Source organism: Sus scrofa, chromosome 16 (genome assembly GCF_000003025.6).
Source record: "Sus scrofa isolate TJ Tabasco breed Duroc chromosome 16, Sscrofa11.1, whole genome shotgun sequence".
Lineage (NCBI taxonomy): Eukaryota > Metazoa > Chordata > Mammalia > Artiodactyla > Suidae > Sus > Sus scrofa.
This window is the reverse complement of record NC_010458.4, coordinates 48,609,153-48,632,879: the sequence shown is the minus strand read 5'-3', so window position 1 is coordinate 48,632,879 and position 23,727 is coordinate 48,609,153. Positions and strand designations below refer to the sequence as shown.

Here is a 23,727-nt window from a genome sequence, read left to right as displayed (position 1 = left end):
CAACAAGCAGTTCCCCGAGTGGCCTCACAACAACCAGAGGACACAGGGAACTGGAGGTTGAGCTTTCTGAGTAAATGAGCCTTGTAGGCTTTAGGGGAAACAAAACAACCAGCACTTTTCAGCGTGAAGTTTGTTTGGATGGTTCAGTCACACGACTAGAACAACATATGCATGAGCCAGGTCTAAGGAACACACACACACACACACACACACTCTCCAGCGCTCTAACCCCGCTTTACCTTCTAGTTCCCTACCTCTCTAAACATCCTCCGGAAAGGTGTGGGTGAGGCACAACCTACACAGCGCTAAGACATCAAATAGAAAGAAGCTTTAGACTTAATCCTATCCAATTAGTTTGCCGACAGGCTCCCTTTGCCAGCCTTCTAAATTTCAAATAACTTACAATTCCTCTTTGTGTGCTTAAGCCATCAATGTGACACATTGGTTCCTCTGTTTCATTTTTCTTTCAATGTTTAGAAATTGCTTCTTTTCAATTTTAACTTATTTTATAATTTTGCAAAGCACTTATATGGTTCCATCAGTTGGTCTACTCAGGAGCCAAAATGAGAGTTCTAATTAGAGCAGCTTTAGTGTGGCTTCATATCCAGCAGGTCTGGCACCTTTTCCTACTCTTCTTTCCCAGGGTTTTCCCAGCTACTCTTGCTAGTTTGCTCTACTAAGCTTTAACTATAGGAAAAAAACCTAACGGTATTTTTATTGTGATGTTACATTCTCACATTAACTTTGGAAGAACTAATTTTATGCGGTTGAGTCTTCCTATCTAAATACCAGGTCTGTCTTTTCACTTGTTTAAGGCGGGGAGCTCTTTTTAAAGATGAGATGCTCCTGTCTACTATGTGCCCACGGGAGTGATCCACAGGCGCAGTGCGGAGGCTCCAAAGGGGTGAGGGGAGGGCCCCAGGCGCAGCTGGGGAGCCGAGCTGGCTCTAGAGAGCTGTCTGTCTGTAGTCACCTGGGCTTCAGGAGGGAAGGCAGGGTGGGGGGACAAGGAGGCAGCTCTGCTCTGATTGCTTCTATTTCCTTCTGAGACATGAGGCAAGGTTGACCCCTGAAGCATGAGGAGTGGGGAGAAGGAAGTGGATGCTTGAGGAGAAAGGGAAAAAAGAGAGCCGACCCCCGTGCAAACAGTGTGGGGAAAGAACTATGTAAAGGGAGAAAGCTTTCCTCGAATTGCAGAGGCTCTATTACGTTAGAAGGGAGAACGGACTTTGCGCCCACACACTGACAAGAGAACAGCGAGGCAGCCAGATCTGTGCCTCTGTTTAAGGAGGTGGCCTTAGGGGACTAAGGTACTGAGTGGCCGGTTCAGAGACTGCCCCTGCTCCGTTCTGTCATCTCTGTCCATACTCACCACTTCTTCTGAGAACACATGTTTTTTCACAAATCTTGATAAATTTCCCTCTGTGGCATCCTTCAGGATTTCTATGAGGGCTTTCAGCATATTGGATTGGACATGGATCATAATCTGAATAAAAAGAAGAAACAAGCAAACACAAGACGGAGCCAGTCATCAGCACTGAGCAACGAACCCTGTGAGACGAGCCCACGTTGACAGCCCCCCCCCACTTTCAGGCCAACTCCTCCTTCATTTGCTCGCACAGGTTCAAAAGAGCTTCGAAATGAATGCCCACAAGCCAAAATTTGTTTTCAGTAGCTAATCAAAACACCAAAACTTCACAACTTGCTAAAGGGCAGAAATGGGGGAATTCTAGAGTCTGGCATAGCGGGGCCAGAATCCCGGCACTGGCAGTCACCAGCGGAGTGACTCTGGCCAGGTATTTAATCTCTTCCACTTCCTGTATTTGTAACATGAGGAAAATACAGCTCACATTTGGGGTTACTGTTAACATGCAGGAGGTACTCAATAATCCTTACTGCTAGTTTTTCCTATTTCTTCTAGATTCAAGGCTGAGACATTCAGTCTCCTAAAGACTGGCTCTGGGGCAAATGATACCTTTATCTTTTTAATTTAACTTTGGGGTTCAGAAACAGCAGGGATAGAGGTTGTTGCAAGTGTAGAGTGGAAGCTGGTTAATGTCTTAATGAGGAATTCCTATTTACATGGTAGCTAGTAAGGAACTTTCAAAAGGGGGCCCTAGACGTGGCCTCCGCGTGATACTGCTCACCGCCTGCCGTCAGGTACAATTAACAGAAGGGCAAAAACACATTCTCCTGCAGCCCTCCCCATTGCCAGCGCCCGCTGAAAAATACAGAACAGTTTAAAGAAAATGAGAGTACCTCAGAATTCACCGACTGATGTTAACCATTGTTTAAAATCTTACGTATTATCTTCTAAATAATTTTAGGGAAAAAAATAAAACCTACTTTTTTTTTTTTTTTTAATCCTCATGACCACCCCATGAGGTAGGTATTATTATTATGCCCATTTTGCTGATGTCTGAGTGAAGCACTGAGAACTTGTCAGATCACATGGCCAGCACCTGCAGGGCCATGTTCTCTCTGGGGCTCGATTGCTGCTTCCAGAAAGACAAGGGGGTCACAGTGAACTGTGGGGACACCATGAACACCTGGATGTGTCCCTGACCCTGGGCCAGCCCCCTCCTGATAACCTGACAAGTCAGCAGGGAGGGCAGGCAGGAAGAAGGTGGGTGGGTTGGTCTTAGGTCCTGTGTGTGTCACGGTTTTCCCGCTGCTTCCTACATGTCCTCATCTCAGCCTCACCCCAACTGCCTGAGAAAATGGAGACCCAGTAAGGAGGTGACGGGCTGGAGCCACTGCAGCTGCTCAGAGCTGGATCCTGTCGGGGGTCTTGGGGGTGTTTCTCTCGCACCTCAGCCTTGGCAAGCTCAGGGGACGCTGCTGGCCCTGCTGGTGCAGCAAAGACAGACTCTGTTTGTAGCTGCCCCGGGTGTATCTGGCACCAACCCCTGATAAGCATCAACTATTCGGAAAGCCTTTCTGAGCCAGTATGAAGGTCAAGTTCCCCAGGTCCTGATGCTACAGGACAGGAGCAGGGGAGCTGGGAACGAGTCTCCATGCTTCATGTTAGGAGCTCACGCTCACCGGCAGCACTTGCCAGCGGGAGCTGCCCTTTCTGTGACTAGGGTGTCTGAACTCATTTCCTATCTCAAAACCTAATTTTTAATAACGAATGCAGAGCAATCCAGCATGTAAATAATGCAGCAAATAAAGCAATTACATGTTTTATTATATCAATAAATGTGCATACTTGTTAAAAATTGTTACTTTCTGGAGTTCCCGTCATGGCACAGTGGTTCACGAATCCGACTAGGAACCATGAGGTTGTGGGTTTGATCCCTGGCCTTGCTCAGTGGGTTAAGGTTCCGGCGTTGCTGTGAGCTGTGGTGCAGGTCACAGACGTGACTCGGATCCCGCGTTGCTGTGGCTGTGGTGCAGGCCGGCAGCTACAGCTCTGATTAGACCCCTAGCCTGGGAACCTCCATATGCCGCGGGAGGGGCCCTAGAAATGGTGAAAAAAAAAAAAATTGTTACTTTCTTAGATTTGATTCCCAGAAGTGAAATTACAAAGTCAAAGGGTATAAACATTGTTTAAGGCTCTTGATCTTTAGGAAGGATGATTTTTTTTTTTTCTTTTCTGGAAGAGATATTCCTTTTTCATACCAAACCAGCTAAGTTCTCTTAATAGTCCTTGTTATAATATTGCATGTTTGCTGAGCAGCTGATCAGAATGAGAGGTGGTCTTTGGTCCTAAAGAACGGAATGAAATGATCCTAAATGGGCCCAACTCCAAAGGACCTGATTAGGTGCAGTGTTCTGGAGCACAGGCAAAACTGTGAGCACAGCCCTCGTCGGGAAAGAACACTCTGTGGGTCGCTCACCGTCAGGCAGGAGCACTGACTGTCTCTAGTCCAGACTATACTGTCAAGGGTGTCTGCACAACAGCAGCCTGGGAAGACAGACAGCGCACTGCTCATTTTAAGAGATTTGGGTTTCCCAAGTTCCACGTTCTTCTCTTAAAATAACCCCCCTGTGTGGACAGCAAAGACTATCATGTTGCTCTGTGGGAACTGGGCGCAAGCAACGGATGCGTAAATGCGAAGCCTCTGGCTACCGCTGTTGCTGTGACACCTCTCAGTGTCTTGTTTTCCAGCAGCATCAGGAAATTGGCAGCTTAACTCACTAGCTTGGAAGTGGGGCAAAAGCTCCAACTCTAAATCGTTCTTAACAGTCTTATTAATGAAAACTAACCTGTGTGGCTGACAGCGGTCTGTCCTGTCCAGGGCAAGGACAAGCCGACCTCATTGATGCGTATCTGCAGTGCCTGGCACCGCACAGAGACTCAACAGTAATCAATGAGAGAGAGAAAGGGAGCAGAGGGCTCTAAGCGGTCTACAAGGCTAAACCTCCGGAGTCCCACGCTAGGAGCTATAATGATGTGCTCTGGAAGGTTTCAACTTATCTCCTTAAGTTTCCCCAGTTTCCCTCTTGCCTCTCTGATTCGGTAGGGATTTCAGAGTAAGGTTCAGTACCTCGAACGATCCCGATGAAGGGCAACACAGAGGAGGCAGATACTGATGACAGGCAAAGAGAAAACTGAAAGCTGGGAGCTTGTCTCATACCGAAGTCTCAGGGTACAATTAGAAAAGCTAAATCAGGGTGTGGCACACTGCTGTGCTCTTACAGAGCACAAACAAAAGCCTAGGAAAATTGAATTAGCAAGCAGCAGGGGGAATTCTGGTTAAGAAAAACTACTCAGGAGTTCCCGTCATGGCTCAGTGATTAATAAATCCGACTAGAAACCATGAGGTTGCGAGTTCGATCCCTGGCCTCGCTCAGTGGGTTAAGGATCTCGTTGCCGTGAGCTGTGGTGTAGGTCGCAGATGCGGCTCAGATCCTGCGTTGCTGTGGCTGTGGTGTAGGCCAGCAGCTGCAGCTCCAAATTGACCCTAGCCTGGGACCCTCCATAAGCCACGGATGCGGCCCTAAAAAAAAAAAAAGAAAAAAGAAAAACTACTCAAAGAACACATACTTCTCACCCTGAGACCTCAAGAAATGTTAAGTCACTGGATACCTTTGACCAAAAAAGGGAACAGAAGCCCTGAACATGCAGAAATTTGCATTTCTTTTTTACTTTTTTTTTAATTTGCTATATTTGAAGCAGAATATCATAGTGTGACCAATATCCCCTTCTTCTTTTTTTTGATAACAGAGCTCCCTAACTTCAACTGACACTGTAACGTATGGAACTCAAGAACAGCTAGATGCAGCCATGGGATTAAGCTCTGGCCAATAACACGTGAGTACAAGTTGGTGGGTGCGACATTTGGGAAGGCAGTCCTCAAAGGGACCAATTTCTTGGTCCTCCCCCCTTCTCCTCCTCCTTGCTGGAACGGAAATGTAATGGAAGGAAGGCACGTGCTTAGGATGGTGGTGTGGAAATACAGAAAGAGGCTGGGTCTCGACGACATCGTGGAATGTCATACCAGACCTAGAACTGACCACCTCTGGTTTTCTCCATGGAAAAAGAAAGCCTCTAATTTGTAAAGAGTCTTGTTCTTTTTAAAGAGTCCATCCAAATGCAGTTCTTAACTTACACACATAGGTGAGATGTTGCCACAAAGGGATTTATGAGAAATATGAAGTCCTGTCTCCTTTCCTACCTGTGCAGCCTAGGAGACTTCTCAGCTTGAGCTAGAACTTTAGCGTGCCCCTTAGTGAGTAGGAGAAACAAACATTAAAACATTTACCTGTGTTACTTGGCGAACAGACGGGGTTTCCAACAAGGAGGGGGAGGGAGTGGGATGGACTGGGAATCTGGGGTTAATAGATGCAAACAATTGCCTTTGGAATGGATAAACCATGAGATGCTGCCGTAGAGCACTGGGAACTATATCTAGTCACTTGTGATGGAGCATGATGGAGGATAATGTGAGAAAAAGAATGTCTATATGTATGTGTGACTGGGTCACTTTGCTGTGCAGTAGAAAATTGACAGGACACTGTAAACCAACTATAATGGAAAAAATTAAAAAATCATAAAAAAAAACCTGTGTTAAATAAGGATAAAAGCAGTGAAACTAACCCACTTGTCAGTTCCCCTGCAAGGTAAAAAAGTTCCAAAATGGGTTTAGATTTCTAGAGAAACAATTAGAATTCAAATAAGATCAGTGGAGAGCTACCACGTGTCGGTCTCTGCGTCTTTCAGGCATATTTGGATGTAGAAATGGGTCCTTTGATATTGAGCAGCAGTGCTAAAGAGGGGGTACCATTCTTTTGCAATAGAGGAGTTTAAATTCAGACCGGAAGGGCAGAGTCAACACGCTCTGCGCCTCCAGGAGAGCCTGTGCTCAGTCAGTTCAGTGTGGAGCAGCATTAGCTGAGCAAAAGGGAACCAGGCCCTCGGGGTCATATAGACAACAGGAACAATTCTGATGAAAAGAGAATTAAGTGGGGGAGGGATTAGGTAAGTTCAAATTCCAGCTGGCAGCAGGAACAGATTTTAGTATAAGGCATACATTTTTAAAGTAGATTAGGAAAAAAAAACAACCTTTTTTCCTGTTTCTCCTAACACTGACCAGACAGACTACTCAGCTTGCTCATCTTGTTTCCATATCTGAAAAATTAGCAAACTGTCCTTTGGGATTACAAGCAGATGACGCAGCTAGGGCCCATTAAATTATTTAAAACAAAACAAAACAAAAACCTGTTCTAATAAGAGACCCAGCATCTGAAAGATTATTAAACCTGAGAATGGCAACCATCTCTTTTTCACCATCCCAGAGGAAGGTGAAACAGACTTATACTGAAATACTGGAAATTTGGAAGAATTGTGCGAGAATTTTTAAGCAGTAAAACTCTCTTTAAGTTTGTGGACAGTGACAATTCTGTGACCCAATTCAAGGAGGGGAAGGATGATTCATATTCAGACAATTCCAGGATCCTCACGTGGCCCTGTGGGAAACATGCCCATCCCGCCAGGCTCGTGGGCTTCCCCCCACCGCCACCCCCACTGCTCCCTCAAGGAGCCTTCTGAAAAGTAAACATGAGGTCAAATATAAGGTATTCTTATCTCAGACTTCTCACTAGAATTTATTCTCCAAAGTTTACCCTAAAGGCTTATCTTATCCTTCTCCTGAAAGTCATCTGGGCACCAGTCTCGGGGGGCATGTGTGGGTCATCCCTGTGGGCAGAAGTGAAAACCATGGGAGCGTGGAGTTAAGCCCATTTCCCATCCATGACCCTGGGAATGGTTACAAATAAATCATCCATTTTATTTAACATATTCCAAACAGACTGGTATTAGCAAGCATCACTGAACACTGATTACATGCCAGGCACTCACTGTGCTGTACTAACTACTGTGTATGCATCGTTCTTTCAGTTCTAATAATGAAAAAGGATGGTACCATCACTGTTACTATTGCTACTTCAGATAAAACTTTGCATAAGGACTCAGAGCTAGGAAGAGAACTAGCAAACTAACGAGCAAACCCTCAGCAAAACTAATCTCCCTACAATGAATGCCCTTTCACCTCCACCCCTCCAACCCCATCATCCTGCCCGCCTTCTGAACCCCGCTCAAGTTTTCTCCTCCCCAGGTCTCCTCTGTGTGTTCCTGCTGGCTGGCCCTTGGCTCCCCAACCTGGAGCACCGCACTGGCTATGACCTGTTATCCCAGCTCATGTCATGCTGGCGTTTACACAGTTCTCTTCTTTTGACCGTCTTCCTCATCTTGACCCCGAGACTGCAAGTTCTTGGAAGTTAGGGGCTTTCTTTTCAACTCCCCAGAGCACAGATGTACTCAGCATACAGGCAGGGCCTCAACGGGCCAGGCTGAGTGGGGGCTGTGATGTCTTTAATGACAGGAGAGTCTCTTAGTCTTTTCATTGCCCCAGGAAGGCACAGATGACTCACTAGGCCACGGCAGGCTGGCAACAAAGTAAGAATGCAAATAGCATTTATTGAGCCCTTACCACATTAGACACGACTTTATGCAGGGTAGGTCGACTGACTCTGAGTTAGGTCCCATGGACAGGAAGTAAGCAGCAGGCTTTTCTTAGAGGAGACTGCAGCATCCGTCTCCCTTCTCTCTAGAGCGCAGCCTCCTGCAGTCATGTGCAATACCTGCAGCGTTTAGCTACCTCCTACATCTGAGCGTAGCTAGATTCCCCACTTAAACTCCCAGGAGCATGGGCTGGCGCCCCTCACGGGGGCTCTACTGTAACTTTCACGCAAGGATCAGCACATGAATGGAATGAATGAAGGCCCTGGGAGATCCAAAGTCATTCTTTGTACACAGACAGAAAAACCCCTAGACATCATTTTATTAAATTTTAAGCCTTACTTTAAACCATAAAACAGTCACTTACATTTAAATTAGTGCAGATTATGCTTTCCGGCTTCATGATTTGAGAAAAAATGGATAGAGCCTTTGCTGGCTGGTTCTAGAAGGAAGAAAAACAAAGTCATACCCAAGTCACATGAACATTACGCTGTGGTCGTAAAGGTCGTTTCAAGGTGTCAGGATATTCCTATTCATGGTCCCCCAGGTTTTGAAGTCCACAAAGAAAAAAAGTTTTTTGGTAATCAAAAATGAACATTCTATGAAATCTTTCCTACAGTGGCATGTTACTGATTGTTTTAACAACCTGCAAGATGGAGGCATGAAGCTGGCATTTCCCTCTCCCAGTAGATGAGCTTAAAAAAAAAAAAAAAAAAGACTGAGAAACAGAGATGCAAACCCATCTTTAACATAATTAGAAAATAGCAAAAACCTCAAACCACAGAAGAGGTCTGCACTGCCAAAACCCAGTGGAGATGGAGCATGGCTAAGTTCCAGACGAAGCGCTGGGCATCTCAGAGAGAGCACACAGAGCTGTTCTCCAGCGTGAGGGGCACAGCCTGAAGTACTCGATTCCTGTTTACCATCATGGTAATAGCGTCTAGGACTAGTAATGAGGTCTTTGGATCCTTCTGGTGGCAGAGGTAAAGCTAATCAAGAATTTGCACAGATCTGCTATACTTGCAGGCAACAGTAAGTCACTGAGAGCAGCAGCTGAGAAGAGACTTTGCACTGACAGTCACCTCCATGCCTACCCACTGGCCAGGGAGAAATGGAGTCTGTGCATATTTGCGGACAAAACTCACAGCATTAAGAAAATTCCTGGAGTTCCCATCGTGGCTCAGTGGAAACGAATCTGACTAGCATCCATGAGGACGAAGGTTCGATCCCTGGCCTTGCTCAGTGGGTTAAGGATCTGGCATTGCCTTGAGCTATGGTGTGGGTCGCAGACAAGGCTCAGATCCTGAGTTGCTGTTGCTATGGCTGTGGTGTAGGCCAGAGGCTACAGCCTTGATTCGACCCCTAGCCTGAGAACTTCCATATGCTGAGGGTAAAATAAAAATAAAAATAAAAAATAAAAAAGACCAAAAAAAGAAAGAAAGAAAGAAAGAAAATTCCTGCTTGCCTAGAACATAGCAACATGGCTCTGGTCTCTGACACGAATCTTCTGCAAATGGCTGGTCTAAGAGAAACTTATGTTTTTCAATGATGAATAACCAAAAAAGAACCAGCACATGATCTATATAAAGACATTATGAGAAAAAAAGGAGTGTAAAAAAGGATTATAGCAAAACAAATTTAAGAAAATAACTGGCAGATAAACCCCAATAGAAAAATGTTTCCCTGGATATAAAGGAAATGGGTAGGGGGAGGGTGGAGATCTAGTCACTGAGAAGTAAAAAAATCAATCAATAAATAAACAAAACCACCACAATTCAGGCAGGCCTCAGATTTCTCCATGGCAACATTCCATATAAGAAGACAAAAGAGCAATGCCTAAGACAACCTCAAGTAAAGCAAGTATGGCCTCAAAATTTTATATTTGACCACACTGTAGGTCAGGTAAAAAAAACAACGGACAAATGATTTTAAGTACTGAGAACTCAAGGAATACTGTTCCCCTGAAGAATTTACTAAAAGACACACTTCGGAGAGCATTAAATTAAAACTGGTCTCTGAGCATGTTACATAATGAGCAATTCATTTGAAATTTTTAATTACTTGAGAAATTTCTGAGTGCAGCTTCCCTCATTGCTTTTCCACAGAATCCTGGCCAACCCCTTGTAAACAGCAGTGCATGTTAGGCCCTCAACTGCTAATGCAAACATTCTTTGGAGGCAGAGGCACGTGTAGGTTGCCACGGCACCAGAGGCACCGGTCCCTTTATGGGGACTTACTTTTTCTTTCTGATGGAGTGAGAGGAAAAACAAGAAAATAAAAGCAAGAACAAATGAAAGTCAAAGTCTTACCCACTCCCAATTCACTGATGTGCCTTACCTGGTTCAGAGCTAGCGCCACTGCAAAACAGGATGCTCTCCTGGAGAGGACTTCTCCTTTGATTAGGGCTTCTTCTCTTAATGTGGTACAGATTTTAAAAGATTCAGGGCTATTCTGAGAGGAGAGAGAGGGTTGCTCAATAAATAAACGTCACAAACCTTTAAGTTTAATAAGATGGTTACTGGTGCTCACTGTTACAGGTTTCCTTTTGGAAGAATTTCCCAGAGCCTATCTGAAGCTACTTAGAAGATTAATAAGCTCTATACAGAGACTCTCTGCAGATAGTCTGTTATATATTAACAGCTCAAATCTAAATTAACTATTTTTAGTTCATTGTCAATTTTCTGACTTGGGGCAGTTTTACCAGCAAGCATACAGGTCTCTATCCAGGCAGGTTGGTTTCCAAATACAGGTTCCAGAACATTCCAGTGTGAAGAGTCAGCCTGCGACTACCTGAATAAATAATAAAGCTCAGCAACACCACAGAACTTTTCCTGAGGGAATTTCCAATCTGAAAATATCCACGTTAAACATTTGAAAATATGAACACTTAATTGAATGTAAATCATGAAAAGTCCCATGAAGGAGTTCCTGTCGTGGTGCAGTGGTTAACGAACCTGACTAGGAACCATGAGGTTGTGGGTTCGATCCCTGGCCTTGCTTAGTGGGTTAAGGATCTGGCGTTGCCATGAGCTGTGGTGTAGGTTGCAGATGCGGCTCGGATCCTGAGTTGCTGTGGCTCTGGTGTAGGCCAGTGGCTACAGCTCCTATTAGACCCATAGCCTGGGAATCTCCATGTGCCTCGGGCACAACCCTAGAAGAAGACAAAAAAGAAAAAAAAAAAAAATTCCATGAAAACAGAAACCTTAAAAAAAAAAAATCCAAGAACATCAGTGGCACATGGACTAGCAGACAGCAGTAGTAAAACAGAATTTTCTCCCTTTGACTATGTTGGGGGAGGACTGGGTTTATGAGAGCAGTTCTGCGACTGCATCTGTCTGTCATGAGGTGATTCACAAAGATGAGAGAGAACAGTTCCCAAAATTGGCTTGGGATTTGTCACAGCTGACCAGTTTAGTCTTTCAACTCCAGCTTCCACTGAGTGAGACAAATCATTCTTGGACACGCCATAGGGGAGAAGAGGCCTCTGGTGCTTCCTAGGTCGTCGAGTCGAATTCTCTCCACTTCAGTATGTCCTCAGGGAGGCATCTCTGAGGAGGTCAGGAAACTGGGTATCACTGCTGAAGAACTGACGCTCAGGGGCTGTTTGTCTTTGCTGGCCTTCTGTTTCACAGAATCATCAAGTGGCATGACCGGAAAAGACCATCTCATAATCCGGCAGTCAGCAAACTCTGACCCTGCGGCCAAATCCAGCCTATAGCTAGAAATGGTTCTTACGCTTTTAAAGGTTTATAAAAACAAAGAAGATATGGCAGGGACCATAGGTAGCAGAGACTGTATGTGGCCCCCAAGGCCTAAAATATTTACTCTCTGGACTTTTATAGGAAAAGCTTGCTGGCTCCCGAATCCAAATACTTCATTTCACAAGTGAGGTAAGTGACCACTCCAAAGCCATTAGTGCTCAAGTTGAGACTAGACTTCACATCACTCAGTTTCCAAGTCGGTTTTTTTTCCCCTATAACCCAACTACCCGTCTTGTTTTGGAAAGCTGATACTGCTGTACTTTTCAGGGAAATTTTTCCATAGGCCGTGTTCTTCTACCTTGCTTGGTGTTCCTTCATTTTAAAAGTGTAAAAAGGTTTTGTTCAGCTCCCAGAGTTAAAACGGCATGGATGTGGACGGTAATGCATGGAACCCTGGTCACCCTGTTTCAGTTACCATTTATTCACTCCATAATTAATAAATACTTCCCATGTGTACGAAGCAGTCTTGATACAGTAATGAGATAGGGATTTATATGTCATGCTCTCTATTCTCAATTTATTTTTTGTTAAAGTACAGTTGATTTATAATTTGCCAATTTCTGCTGTACAGAAAGTGACTCAGTTATACATATACATATATATATATATATACACACACACACATTCTTTTTTTTAATATTATCTTTCATCATAGTCTATCCTAGGATATTGGATATAGTTCCCTGGGCTATACAGTAGGACCTCATTGCTCATCCATTCTGAATGCAAACACATCTACTGACCCCAAACTCCCAGTCCATCCCACCCCTCCCCGCTCCCCCTTGGGAACCACAAGTCTACTCTCTATGTCTGTGAGTCTGTTTCTTAAGAGAATTCATTTTAACGTCACATGACATTTATTAACGATCAGTTGTGAACCAGGCACTGTTAGGTGCGGGCACATAAAGATGCCTCGAGGAGTCTATCCTCTCGTGGGGAGAATGAAACGTGCATCTGTTCAGCACATCGGTTAAGTGCCTCATACGTGAATAAAATAGAGCACAATCAAGGGATACTGAGGAGAGAGACATCCCTCCCAACGCAATGTAGGCGATCACAGAAAAATTCACCGAGGGGAACAAAGTAGTCCTTGGGTTCACCACTGAAGGGTGGCAGGACTTCCACGGGAGAGGGCGACAGAGAACACTGGTCTGGTGAGGTCCAGCATGAGCAAGAGGACTCTAGAGCAAAAGGACTCTAAAGCAGAGTGTGAACCCAGCACACTGCTTCTTGTTCCCATTATCTATAATATGCCAGAGAAGACGGAAGATGATAACACTGCTTTTCCCATGATAAAACTGTCTGATGTGGCTAACTTGGGTTTTCTAAAAATGAACACATTTAAAATGGAAATATCGGCACCAGATGGAAAACAGACTTCAGAGGAACAGAATTTCATTTGTAGAGAAAAAAATAAATCCTCTCTCAGACACTACCCAAAATGCTCTAAAAGTTTAGAGAAGGCAGTCTTACCAATTTGTAGCAAACTGCAAAAGCAAGAACGTAGGTGTCTTTGCTGAACTTCACATCTTGGTTTTTCATCTCAATCATTACTTCCAATGCACCTGCCAACAGCCAGGAGTGGGGCAGCAGTGTTAGACGCATTCAGGGGAGTTCAGTGTCCTCTACTGTTGATTCCCACAGTTCAATCTGCTTAGCACAATCTACTGAAAAGTATACTTAAGCACAAAAAAGCTACCTGTCAAAGTCACTTAGCAGTTAACTAAATTTCAAAACAAATTATCAGGTCTTACAGAAGAACTAATATTGAAAAACCAACTATAATTGCAGCATAAGTAAAATCCGGGGTCTTTAAGTCATGACCTGTGATACAATAATGTTTTCACACTTCAAGAATGAGGTCTCCATAATTCAGCCCCTCTTCAGGAATAAAGGGGTCATTTTTACATGGGCCATCATTTATCCTAATTTCTGTACCAGCAGGGACAGAATTTTTCAGCAAACATAAACTGTGATACTTACTTTTATATTTGCCTTTGATAAACAATGTATCCATCAAAATATTGAATGATGTGCAGTCTGAGAAGAAACCTCGTAAATGCTAATGAAGAAAAGCAGTACAGTTTGGTTAAAAATTAAAATTATTGAGGAAGTGCTTATCCTTATACTGCATCTTCTCTGTCTAGGACTTATTTTTGTGTATATTTAATTCATTTGGCCTCCTGAACTCTAATTAATCTCTTATGCTAAGGATCTATTTTTCTAAAAAATGTAAATGCTGCTTCCTGTCTTGGTGTCTTGCCTTTGGCAGTGGGCACAGTGAACAAGAGGCAAGAGGTACGGCAAGAGATGTCTGGGTTTCGGAAATAGAGTGAAGAATGTCTTTGTACAGTATGGCTCTGCCAAGCTTAGAAGAAAAGAGCCAGGCCGATCATTCCTGGGGAGGGTGGTCCTGGAACCTGAGAGGCAGCTGATTAACGTGAAATGGCAGCTAAAAGTCTGCTTGAGGACAAAGGCAAGAGAGGCTTACACAGCCATGATCCTCTTTTGGCAAATGAATAAGACAGAGTTGATTTTTCACTTTTTTGAAATAACTCACTAAAATAGTGGTTCTCATCTTCTCAAGTTCTTCATGCCTTGAACATGGGACACATACTATTCAATTATACCAGTAAAGGTTTTGTTCAAGTTTGTTATCATCTGAGAGCAAACTATGCAGACCTTGTTCTAGGCACTAAGAGTAAAGAAATGATGAACAAGACAAAGACCCTGCCCTAAACTCTAGTAGGGCCTATAATCTGGCAAAGTTTAAATTCTGGTAGGGGAGACAAAGAACAAGTGAATAAAACAAGCAGGGGGGAAAAATATACATATGTATACATAATTTCATGTATCAATGAGGGCCATGAAGAGCAATGCAACAGGATAAAGGGTCAGAGAAGACGATGGAAGGTGGTCAGGGAAGGCTCTGTGAGAAGAGGAGACCTCAGTGATGCAGGTGTGTCTTCCAGGCTGAGGCCACGGACTTGGCGTGTCTGAGAAAGAAGGTCCAGAGTGGAAGGACCAAGGGGGACAGCGGTGGGAGATGAAATACCACAAAAGCCCTCTGCGGCAAGGTCAGGGGGTAGAGGTCAATGCTAAGGGTGATGGGCAGCCACCTGAGCAGCCCTGTGCATAAAAAGCTACGGCTAACCTCAAGTGTGACCCATGTATGTGACTAAATCTTCAAGGAGCTTCATCTAAAAAGTTAAAGAAACATATGGAGTCAGTTTTACTACTTTGTTACTTAACCCACTAAATGTGAAATACGACTTCAACCTGTAATCGATATAAAACATTATTAATAAGATCCTTTGCACTCTTTCTTTATGCCCAGCATTTGAAATCTGCCATGTATTTTACTCTGCGGCACATGTAAGCCTGAACCAGCCCCAGTCCAAGGGCTCCATGGCCCCATGTGCTCAGTGGCCGCCTTGCTGGGTTCTGGGCAGGGGGCAGGGGTCACACAGGGTGGGGAGGAAGCAGGGTTGGGCGTTAGGCAGTGTGGCTCCAGTCCAGTTATCCTTCTGCTCCAGGAAACTCACCCATTCATAAATGTTTCATGCGTGGGTGGGTTAAAAAAAAACAAAAACATCATTTTCTTTCCTCTTGTTCCTTTTTTATGGTTATACTCATGGCTATGATTTATTACAGTGAAACTTTCTCTTAATTACATTAACACTACTTACTGTAAAGTAGTCAAACAATTAAAAAATGTATCAAGTGAAAACTGAGAACTCCTCCAGTTCTCCCCACTGAAGGTCACCAGTAAGTAGTGTGTCTCCTTCCAGATCTTTAACACGTATGTCGGGGAACGTAAATATGTGTGTGTGTTTCTTCTTTTCGGAAAAAACAGGCTCAAACGAATCCACACTGTTCTGAAACCACCTTTTCTCTGCTTATTAATATGTATAGTCATCCTTCTAATACTGAGTGTCCTTAAAAAGGGGCAAGCTGAGCATTAATGGCCCCGCTATGGACACAACACTTTATATGAAAAAGAGTAAGAGGCAAAAGGACAACTTCGTTATGGAGACCCCTAAGCAAAGTGTCTGGTGGCCAACCCCAGCCCCAGACTGAGTAAATGTTTCTGACCACGGAAAAATTTCTGATGTCTCCAAGTTCTGGTCTCCTCATCTGTAAAATGGAAACAACGGTGTCTACCTCACGTGGGCTGTTGCGGGAAACAAATGAAGTGGACCATGTACACTGCCTTAGCCCCAGGCTGAGGACGTGGGACATATTCAACAAATAATTACACAAACGATTCTCTTTGTTTTTAGGAAAAGAAAATCGGTAATTTTGAAAACGGAAGAGCACTTTACAATATAGCCTTGGAAAAGCACTTTACAATATAGCCTTCAATCAGAAGTAAAAACTGAAAAAAAAAAGAGAGAGAGAGCAGCACAGGTGAAGGACAGAACAGGCGGTCTTAAAAGGGCAGCTTGCCTTAAACCATCCTCACTAAAAGCTCCTCAGAAGAGCAGATGTCAGTCCCGTGGCCACACATCCAAGGTAGGGAGATACCTTGTAACCTGCACCTGCACCTCTTCTACTCCTCTGGGTAAAGAGACCTGTACCACCTCCTAGGCACTGACTCCAGGGAAACCTTACAAATGCAGGAGAGCAGCACCTGCTGTGGGGCGTGGGTTAATGATCTGGCTTGTGTCTGTGGAGACACTGGTTCGAGCCTCAGCCTGGTGCAGTGGGTTAAGGATCCAGCGATGCTGCAGCTGCAGCCAGGATTCAATCCCTGGCCAGGGAACTTCCATATGCTGTGGGGGTGGCTGAAAAAAAAAAAAAAAAAAAGATGCAGGAGCAAGCCCTCAGCCCAGCAGCCTTTCTCTGAAAATCTAACCCAGGAGTGGTGTGTAGAGAACTGCCTTTCCTGACAAGGCTGAAAACACCCCGTTCTCAGCCCAGCGTGATCACAGCGGCAGGGAAAGCAATCGGGAGACAATAACCTGGTCTTTGATGAGCTCCACTGCAGACTCCTCCAGATCCAGCTCGTAGCACAGCCTCATGAACAGCGGTCCAAACTTATACTCCCCCACAGTCATATTCCTATTCTCTGCATGGTACCTGGTAATCAAAATGATTCAATGAGCCAGGCGTGGGACTGAGGAAAGGGACAGGCAGACCGTGGCAAGCACTCTGCTAGGTGCTGCAGACTCGGAAAGAATGAGATCCTCTCAGACTGGAGGGGAAAGCATAATTAAAGATGATCAGAAGAATCCCCGAGGGCAGAAGTATACCAGGCATTTAAATAAAAAACAGGGTTTGTTAAAGGCCCACATATTCTGTGAAATAAAAGAAAGGAAAATGCAGATTGCAGTCATATACCCAATTTACCAACAACCTGCCTGGAAGGCGTGTGAGTGTATGTCAGGGAGCAGCAGGGGTCTTGCCTCTCTAAGCCCGTAGGAATGGCACCGTCTCTGTGCTCCTGGAGAGGAAGAGGAGTCGGGGATGCTCTGTCCCTCAAGTCTGCCTTTATCCCCGTATTGACAGCAAACAAACAACAGGCGCATTTTACAATTTAGGCCAATCTCTGGTTTTCTCGGCTCAGGGAGAGGCATATGTGACCCACAGTCACCTACCAAACAAGTTAAATGCAATTGTAAAATTTTAGTTTTAGGAATAGGCTAATTTCCAAGACAGTGATATCTTATATGTGGCCTGGGATTTCTACAAGCAGCCAGTATGCCTGTTAAAACTGCAGAACTGAAAATCATCCCCCAAAAATTTCCTTTCAAGAGCCGCTTTAGTCACCAAGAAAGACAATCTGGTAGAAAACAAGTACCTCATGATTACATGTAAATCAGATTTTAGGAAGATTCATTCATTATAAAAAGCTATGACATCAAAGAATAGATTTTTTTTTTTGCTTTTAAGGGCCGCACTTGTGGCAAATGGAGGTTCCCAGGCTACGGGTGAATTGGAGCTACAGCTGCCAGCCTACACTACAGCCACAGCAGTGGAGGATCTGTGCTGAGTCTGTGGCCTACACTACAGCTCACAGCAACGCTGGATCCTCAACCCACTGTGCGAGGCTAGGGATTGAACCCGAAACCTCATGTTTACTAGTCAGATTCATTTCTGCTGCGCCACAACGGGAACTCCAAATATTTTTTTTTTAACCTTCTGCTGAAATCACTGAGGAAAGTCATAATAGCATTATCGATAGTCTTTTCTAAACATAGATACTACCAAATAGAATGATGAGTGTACTTTTAAGGATACATTTCATAATCCAATTACGTAAGTTACAAAAAATATTCACTACTTCATTTTTATCAGTTATGAATTAAGTTATATCAAAACATCAAGTTGTATACTTTAACGATACGCATTTTTTTTTTTTTCTTTTTAGGGCCACACCCGTGGCATATGGAGGTTCCCAGGCTAGGGGTCCATTGGAGCTATAGCCGCTGGCCTATGCCAAAGCCTCAGCCATGCCAGGTCGAGCTGTGTCTGCAACCTACACCACAGCTCACTGCAATGCTGGGTCCTTAACCCACTGAGCAGGGCCAGGGATCGAACCTGCATCCTCATGGATGCTGGTTGGGTTTGTTAACCGCTGAGCCACCAATAGGAACTCCTAACTATATACAATTTTTATCTGTCAATTATACCTCAATAAGACTGGGGAAAAGAAGAAACAATTAAGTTATTAAAAGGCAATATATGTAGTGAATAAGGATTCTTAGACTGATTCCAAAATGACATTTCAGATCCCAGCTATTTTACTTACTAATTGGGTAACTATGAATGAATTAACCACTCTGTGCCTCAGGTTCCTCATTTGTAAAACATAAATAAGAAAAGAACTCAAAGAATTTTCGTGAGGATCAAATGAGATGATGTGCCTGGCACACAGTAAGTCTTCCATGTATGTTACCTCTTACAAAATGTAAGGCATGCTCAGGAAAACATCTTTGAAAATCAATATTTCAGTAAATAGTCTCATGAGAAATGTGTGCCAGATTAAAAACAAAACAAAGCAAAAATGAAAGATCTCCCAACTTGAATGACATTCACACTAATCAAAGTGCTAAAAAAAAGTCACAGGGATAATGCATCACCTCTTCCTGACAAGAAACGCTGAGGTGAGAGGATCTACAATCTCTCTATAAACCAAACAACAGCACATGGTCAAGACTATGAGGAGATTCATTTGCTTCTCATCTTGGACTCAATAAAAAGCTTGTGTTCCCGCTCACTGCTCTTCTTCCCTGACTGGAAAGGAAGTTACAGACAGAGAGTTACAAGCCTCAATAAAGGGGTCATGAATCATACTTTGAGTATTTATGACAAAAATAAGAGTTGAAAGAGTGTTCAGAATGTTACCCTGTTTTGTTACTTTTGTAAACATCCGAAAGCTTTGGGTAGAGCTTTCACTGTGAATGAAACAAGCCAGAGGTCTCAAATGATTCAACTTTATGATACTGAAATAGCAGACGTCGGTTTGCTCCTATAGTGACTGTGAATGAGCATAATCCCTTTTGGAAAATAATCGGGCATTCTGTATTGATAAGCTTCAAAAGAGTCACACCCTATACGACTATAAATATAATCAAATTCATTGACTTAAAAAAAAGAGATTCATACCCTCCTATCCCAAAATGGAAATAAGGAGTTAGTTTTATGCATAGAGTTTGCTCATCATGGCATTATTTATACTGGTGAAAAATTAGAAATAATTTAGTCGTTCAACAACAGGTGCACAGTTAATTAAAATATCTAACCATTCTAACAATGGAATGATGTACAGCCATTAAAATATGATTCCTAAAGGATTAACAAGCAACATTTGTGCTATAATGCTAATTAGAAAACAAGAAAAATATCACTTCATACACACAGTAGCAACTACAACTATGTAAAATAAACCCTACCAAAACCACAAAATCTTTGCATAAAAAAAATTGGTGAGAAAATATATCAAAATTTTATGAGTGGTTTCTTGTATGTGGTAGACAGGCCCCAAAGACAGCTGCCATCAGTTCCCCCAGGCCTGTCTATGCTCACTGCTCCATCCATCCAGAGGTGGAATCCTTTCCCCTTCCCAAGAGGCTGGGCTGGACGGTCACTTGCTCTGACCAAGAGAATGGGACAGAAGTGCAGATGTGCCAATCCCGGGCAGCTCTACCAGACTGCAGGTGCCACTTGGGCTGTGTGCTCAGGCAGCTCAGGCTGCACTCATGACTGGTGAGATACTACATGGGGAGAAAGGGGCCACGGGCAGGGCCGCGGAGGCATCAGCTATGCAAGCGAGGCCTTCTTGGGCCTTCCTGCTCAGCCACTACCAGCTGACTGCAGACGTGCAGGTGACTTCAGCCAATACCAAGAGGAACTGCCCAGCTGAGACTGGCCTTAATTTCTGACCCACAGAGCTGTCATTTTAGGTCCTTAAGTTCTGGCTGGTTTGTTACACAGCAAGAGACAATTGAAACAGCAGACCCTGACAGTGTATTTCTTCCTTCTCCTTTTTTAGTGTTTTTAGAATTTTCAGTGAAATGTGTAATTCTGTTTTTTCTTTTCTTTTTAAAAATAACATTAACTTTTTTCATATCATAAGATTAATAATGTCCATTATGGATGAGTTTGAGAAATCAGAAAAGTCCACATTTAGACAAACAAAAAATATAATGTACAATTCCCAGAGAACCACAGTTAACTTCTGGTATACATTCTTCCAACAGTCTATATACAAATACTATGTATTTCCCTCTATAAATGGACAGGTCCATGTATAGAAATACAGCTTTAAAGAATGGATGGAGAGAGGAAGGCTGGAGAAGACAAAGACACCAGGGAAGGGGTGCAGGGGGGCTTCTTCCCCTGTCAGGGATGGGGGCACATGAGATGGTGGGAAGGGTGACTGGTCAGCATGACCAGAAACACACAAGAGGAAGAAGTCTGCACAAGTTGAATGTAAGACCCAGGGAACATGTTAGTGGAGTCAGGGAAGAGGCTGCTGATTGCCTGGGGCCCGAATGACTTGTGTTTCTCTCTTGGGCACCTGGTGTGTAATAGGGACTCAATAAGGGTTTGCTAAGTGAATGAATATGAATGTGCAGAGCTCAGGGCAGGCATCTGGACACGAGGTTTGGAAGTCACCAGGGTAGAGGGGACTGGGGGTGGATGAGCCTGCTCAGGAAGAGACAGAGGGTGGCAGGACTCTAAGAAAATGCCTCACCTGTAAATGACGTTTTTAGCCAGCTCCATGTCATCCCGGGACTCACACAGGTGAAGCAAGGTTCTCAATTCCTCTTTCAAGATGAGCTTGTTCTGGGTCAACTTCTCTTCCAAGTTTCTCAAATAGGTTTCTGCAAGAAAGCACATCCCTGGTGGCCATCACTCAGGCAGACTATCAGGAGTCTGACCTGAAGGAGAAGGGAGGCTAGAACCTGGCGCACTACGAAGGGCCACACAGCGCCCACCACTTGCTGGTTTCGAGAGCAGAGTGTCAGAGCGGTGTAAGCAGCAGTGCATCTGTGTCACAGAGCACAGGCCCAGGCCACACTCCAGGCTTCCCCACAGAATCTCTGGGGGTAGGAGTGCAAGAACACGCATTTTTGACTACCTGCATGATGCTTATGCACTTTAAGTTTGAGAACTAATGTCCCAGAGCTTAGACCAAAGAGCTGTGTCTACAAGTGGCCCATGAAGAGTTCTCTCGTGGCGCCGTGTGTCAAGGATCTGGTGTGGTCACTGCTGTGGCCTGACACTGCATGGCACAGTCACTGCATGGGTCACTGACATGGCACGGGTTCCATCCCTGGCATGGGACCTTCCATATGCCTCTGGGATGGCCAAAAAGAAAAAAAAAAAAAACCATGAATTCATACAAGTGACCCATAAGAAAAAAGGAAAACTGAAAGGAAAATGTGAACTGGAAATCCATAAAGACTAACTCACATGATTCAGGAATACTTCATGTACACTTGGTTCACAGTTTTTTACCTCGTTTTCATGCCTCTCTCTGCTCAGCTGTTAGAAAGCATGCACAACATAACAGACTGGGTGAAAAACGTCTTTCAAACAGCAGCAAACCCTCTTTTAGTAACAGAAGCATTTCAAGGTGATCACGGTCTGTGTCCCTTGACTTGTCTCTGATCAACTGTGGAAGGAGTCAGACATCAAAAGGAAACACTGCTTCCCAGGACTAGGAAGGGACTGTCTTCTTGCCAGAATGTGGGGTGAGAGGCAAGGCAGGCACCAAGTAAGCATCTGCTTTCCAGAAGGCAGGGCTGTTCTCAGCGATCAGAAGCTGCCATGAAAAGTTGACAGGATTTGCTCCAAGGCCCAGAGCTCTGAAGGAATGCTGCTTAAAGGAATGGCACGATGCACATTAAAAACACAAGTTCAGGAGGCTGAGGCAGATACTGCTCTCGATTCAGAAGAAAAGAAGCCCCACAGGTTTGACTTAATGCAGTGGACCCTCCATTCTTCGTATGCAGAACCAGTAATAGTTAAAGGGACTGAAATTTAAGCTCTGCCACTTGTATCCAGTGGGGAGATACTTGTCCGTGTGGCTTGATCCGTGTGTAAAGTGAGGATCATGACACGGACCTCAGGGGTCATCCCCAGATAATCTAAGTAAAGCACTTAGCGCAGGGCCCAGCGCACAGTAACCGCCAGGAAACCGTACACATTATTGTTCTTATTTTCATTCCTTCTGTCACTTTCAGATTTAAGAGGATTTGTTCTGTTAAATATTTCTAAACAATTTCCAATCTAAAAGATGTGACTGGGATGACTTTAAATCTTGCATTTTTTTTTTTTTTTTTTTTTGGTCTTTTTAGGGTCGCACCTGGGGCATATGGAGGTTCCCAGGCTAGGGGTCGATTCAGTGCTGTAGCTGCCAGCCTATACGACAACCACAGCAACGTGAGATCTGAGCCTTGTCAGTAACCTACATCACGGCTCATGGTAATGCCGGATCCTTAACCCACTGAGAGAGGCCAGGGATGAACCCTCGTCCTCATGGATACTAGTCTGGTTCATTAACCACTGAGCCACGATGGGAACTCCATATCTTATACATCTTAAACCTTAATAAGTCCAAACTTTCAGTAGATATAATTTGTATTTTGAAACAAATCAATCAAGATTTAAGTGCTTATTGTAGACTCATATTCAGAGGTATCCTTCTTTGTGTGAGACACACCAGGAAGGATAAGGTATGGTTCCTGCCCTGAAAGAGCTTAAAGGGTACTCAAGAAGCTGTATTTACACAAAGCTGTCTGAAAATAATGACAGAGTAGGTGACACATGACTGACCATAAACAGAGCAGGAGAGAAGAGAGAAATCAGGATGGGAGAAATAGACCAGGTCTGGGGGAAGTGGAGAGGTACTGAGAGGAAGGTAGGGGCCAGGCAGGGTTGGGGACACTGAGGGGATGGGGCATTTTTCATATGGGAATCAGCATGAGAAATAGCACAGAACTGGGGGGAAAGGTGGTGACTAGATGAACAGGAAATTATACTGGATTCTATCTAGAAAGGGTGAGTTTCTAGAAGGGGAGGAGTTTGTATGTGACGTGGTATATAACAGAGTACCACCGTGGGGTCTTTTTTTAAAAATCCCTTATTTATTTTTGTCTTTTTGCCTTTTCTAGGGCCACTCCCATGGCACACGGACGTTCCCAGGCTAGGGGTCTAATCAGAGCTGTAGCCTCCGGCCTATACCAGAACCATAGCAACATGGGATCTGAGCCGCGTCTGCGGCCTACACCACAGCTCACGGCAACGTCGGATCCTTAACCCACTGAGCAAGGCCAGGGATCGAACCCGCAACTTCATGGTTCCTAGTTGGTTAAATCCCTTATTCTTTATGCTATGGTCTAAAACATTCTTTTGTACCACTGAAATAGAAATACTATGTTTGGGAGAACTGAGCTAATGACACTTTTAGAAACCAGCTCTATCTTGGTCTAATATTAGCTGCCTTGATACATAGCAGCCTCCCATAATCATGGCGTCAGTGCTTTT

The 23,727-nt window shown here is 44.2% G+C and overlaps 2 protein-coding genes across 3 annotated transcripts in view; one reads left to right on the top strand and one right to left on the bottom strand.

Moving 5' to 3' along the window:
* The window catches only part of MRPS27 (mitochondrial ribosomal protein S27), a 133,508-nt gene that overhangs the window by 9,692 nt on the left and 100,089 nt on the right, over positions 1-23,727 (top strand). The window contains exons 2-3 of the mRNA XM_021076728.1: positions 5,174-5,260; positions 11,809-11,856. The gene's annotated coding sequence lies outside the window, so the exon portion shown is untranslated. The remainder of the gene's footprint in view (positions 1-5,173; positions 5,261-11,808; positions 11,857-23,727) is intronic.
* Positions 1-23,727, bottom strand: part of PTCD2 (pentatricopeptide repeat domain 2) — a 30,941-nt gene that overhangs the window by 3,075 nt on the left and 4,139 nt on the right. Inside the window, exons 3-9 of one of the 2 annotated variants that reach the window (XM_021076726.1) lie at positions 20,930-21,077; positions 16,692-16,809; positions 13,711-13,789; positions 13,201-13,292; positions 10,304-10,417; positions 8,334-8,408; positions 1,373-1,486 (exon numbers count right to left, since the gene is read on the bottom strand). In XM_021076726.1, coding sequence (XP_020932385.1) covers positions 1,373-1,486; positions 8,334-8,408; positions 10,304-10,417; positions 13,201-13,292; positions 13,711-13,789; positions 16,692-16,809; positions 20,930-21,077 — 740 coding nt within the window. The remainder of the gene's footprint in view (positions 1-1,372; positions 1,487-8,333; positions 8,409-10,303; positions 10,418-13,200; positions 13,293-13,710; positions 13,790-16,691; positions 16,810-20,929; positions 21,078-23,727) is intronic. The other variant, XM_021076727.1, reaches the window with a different exon arrangement.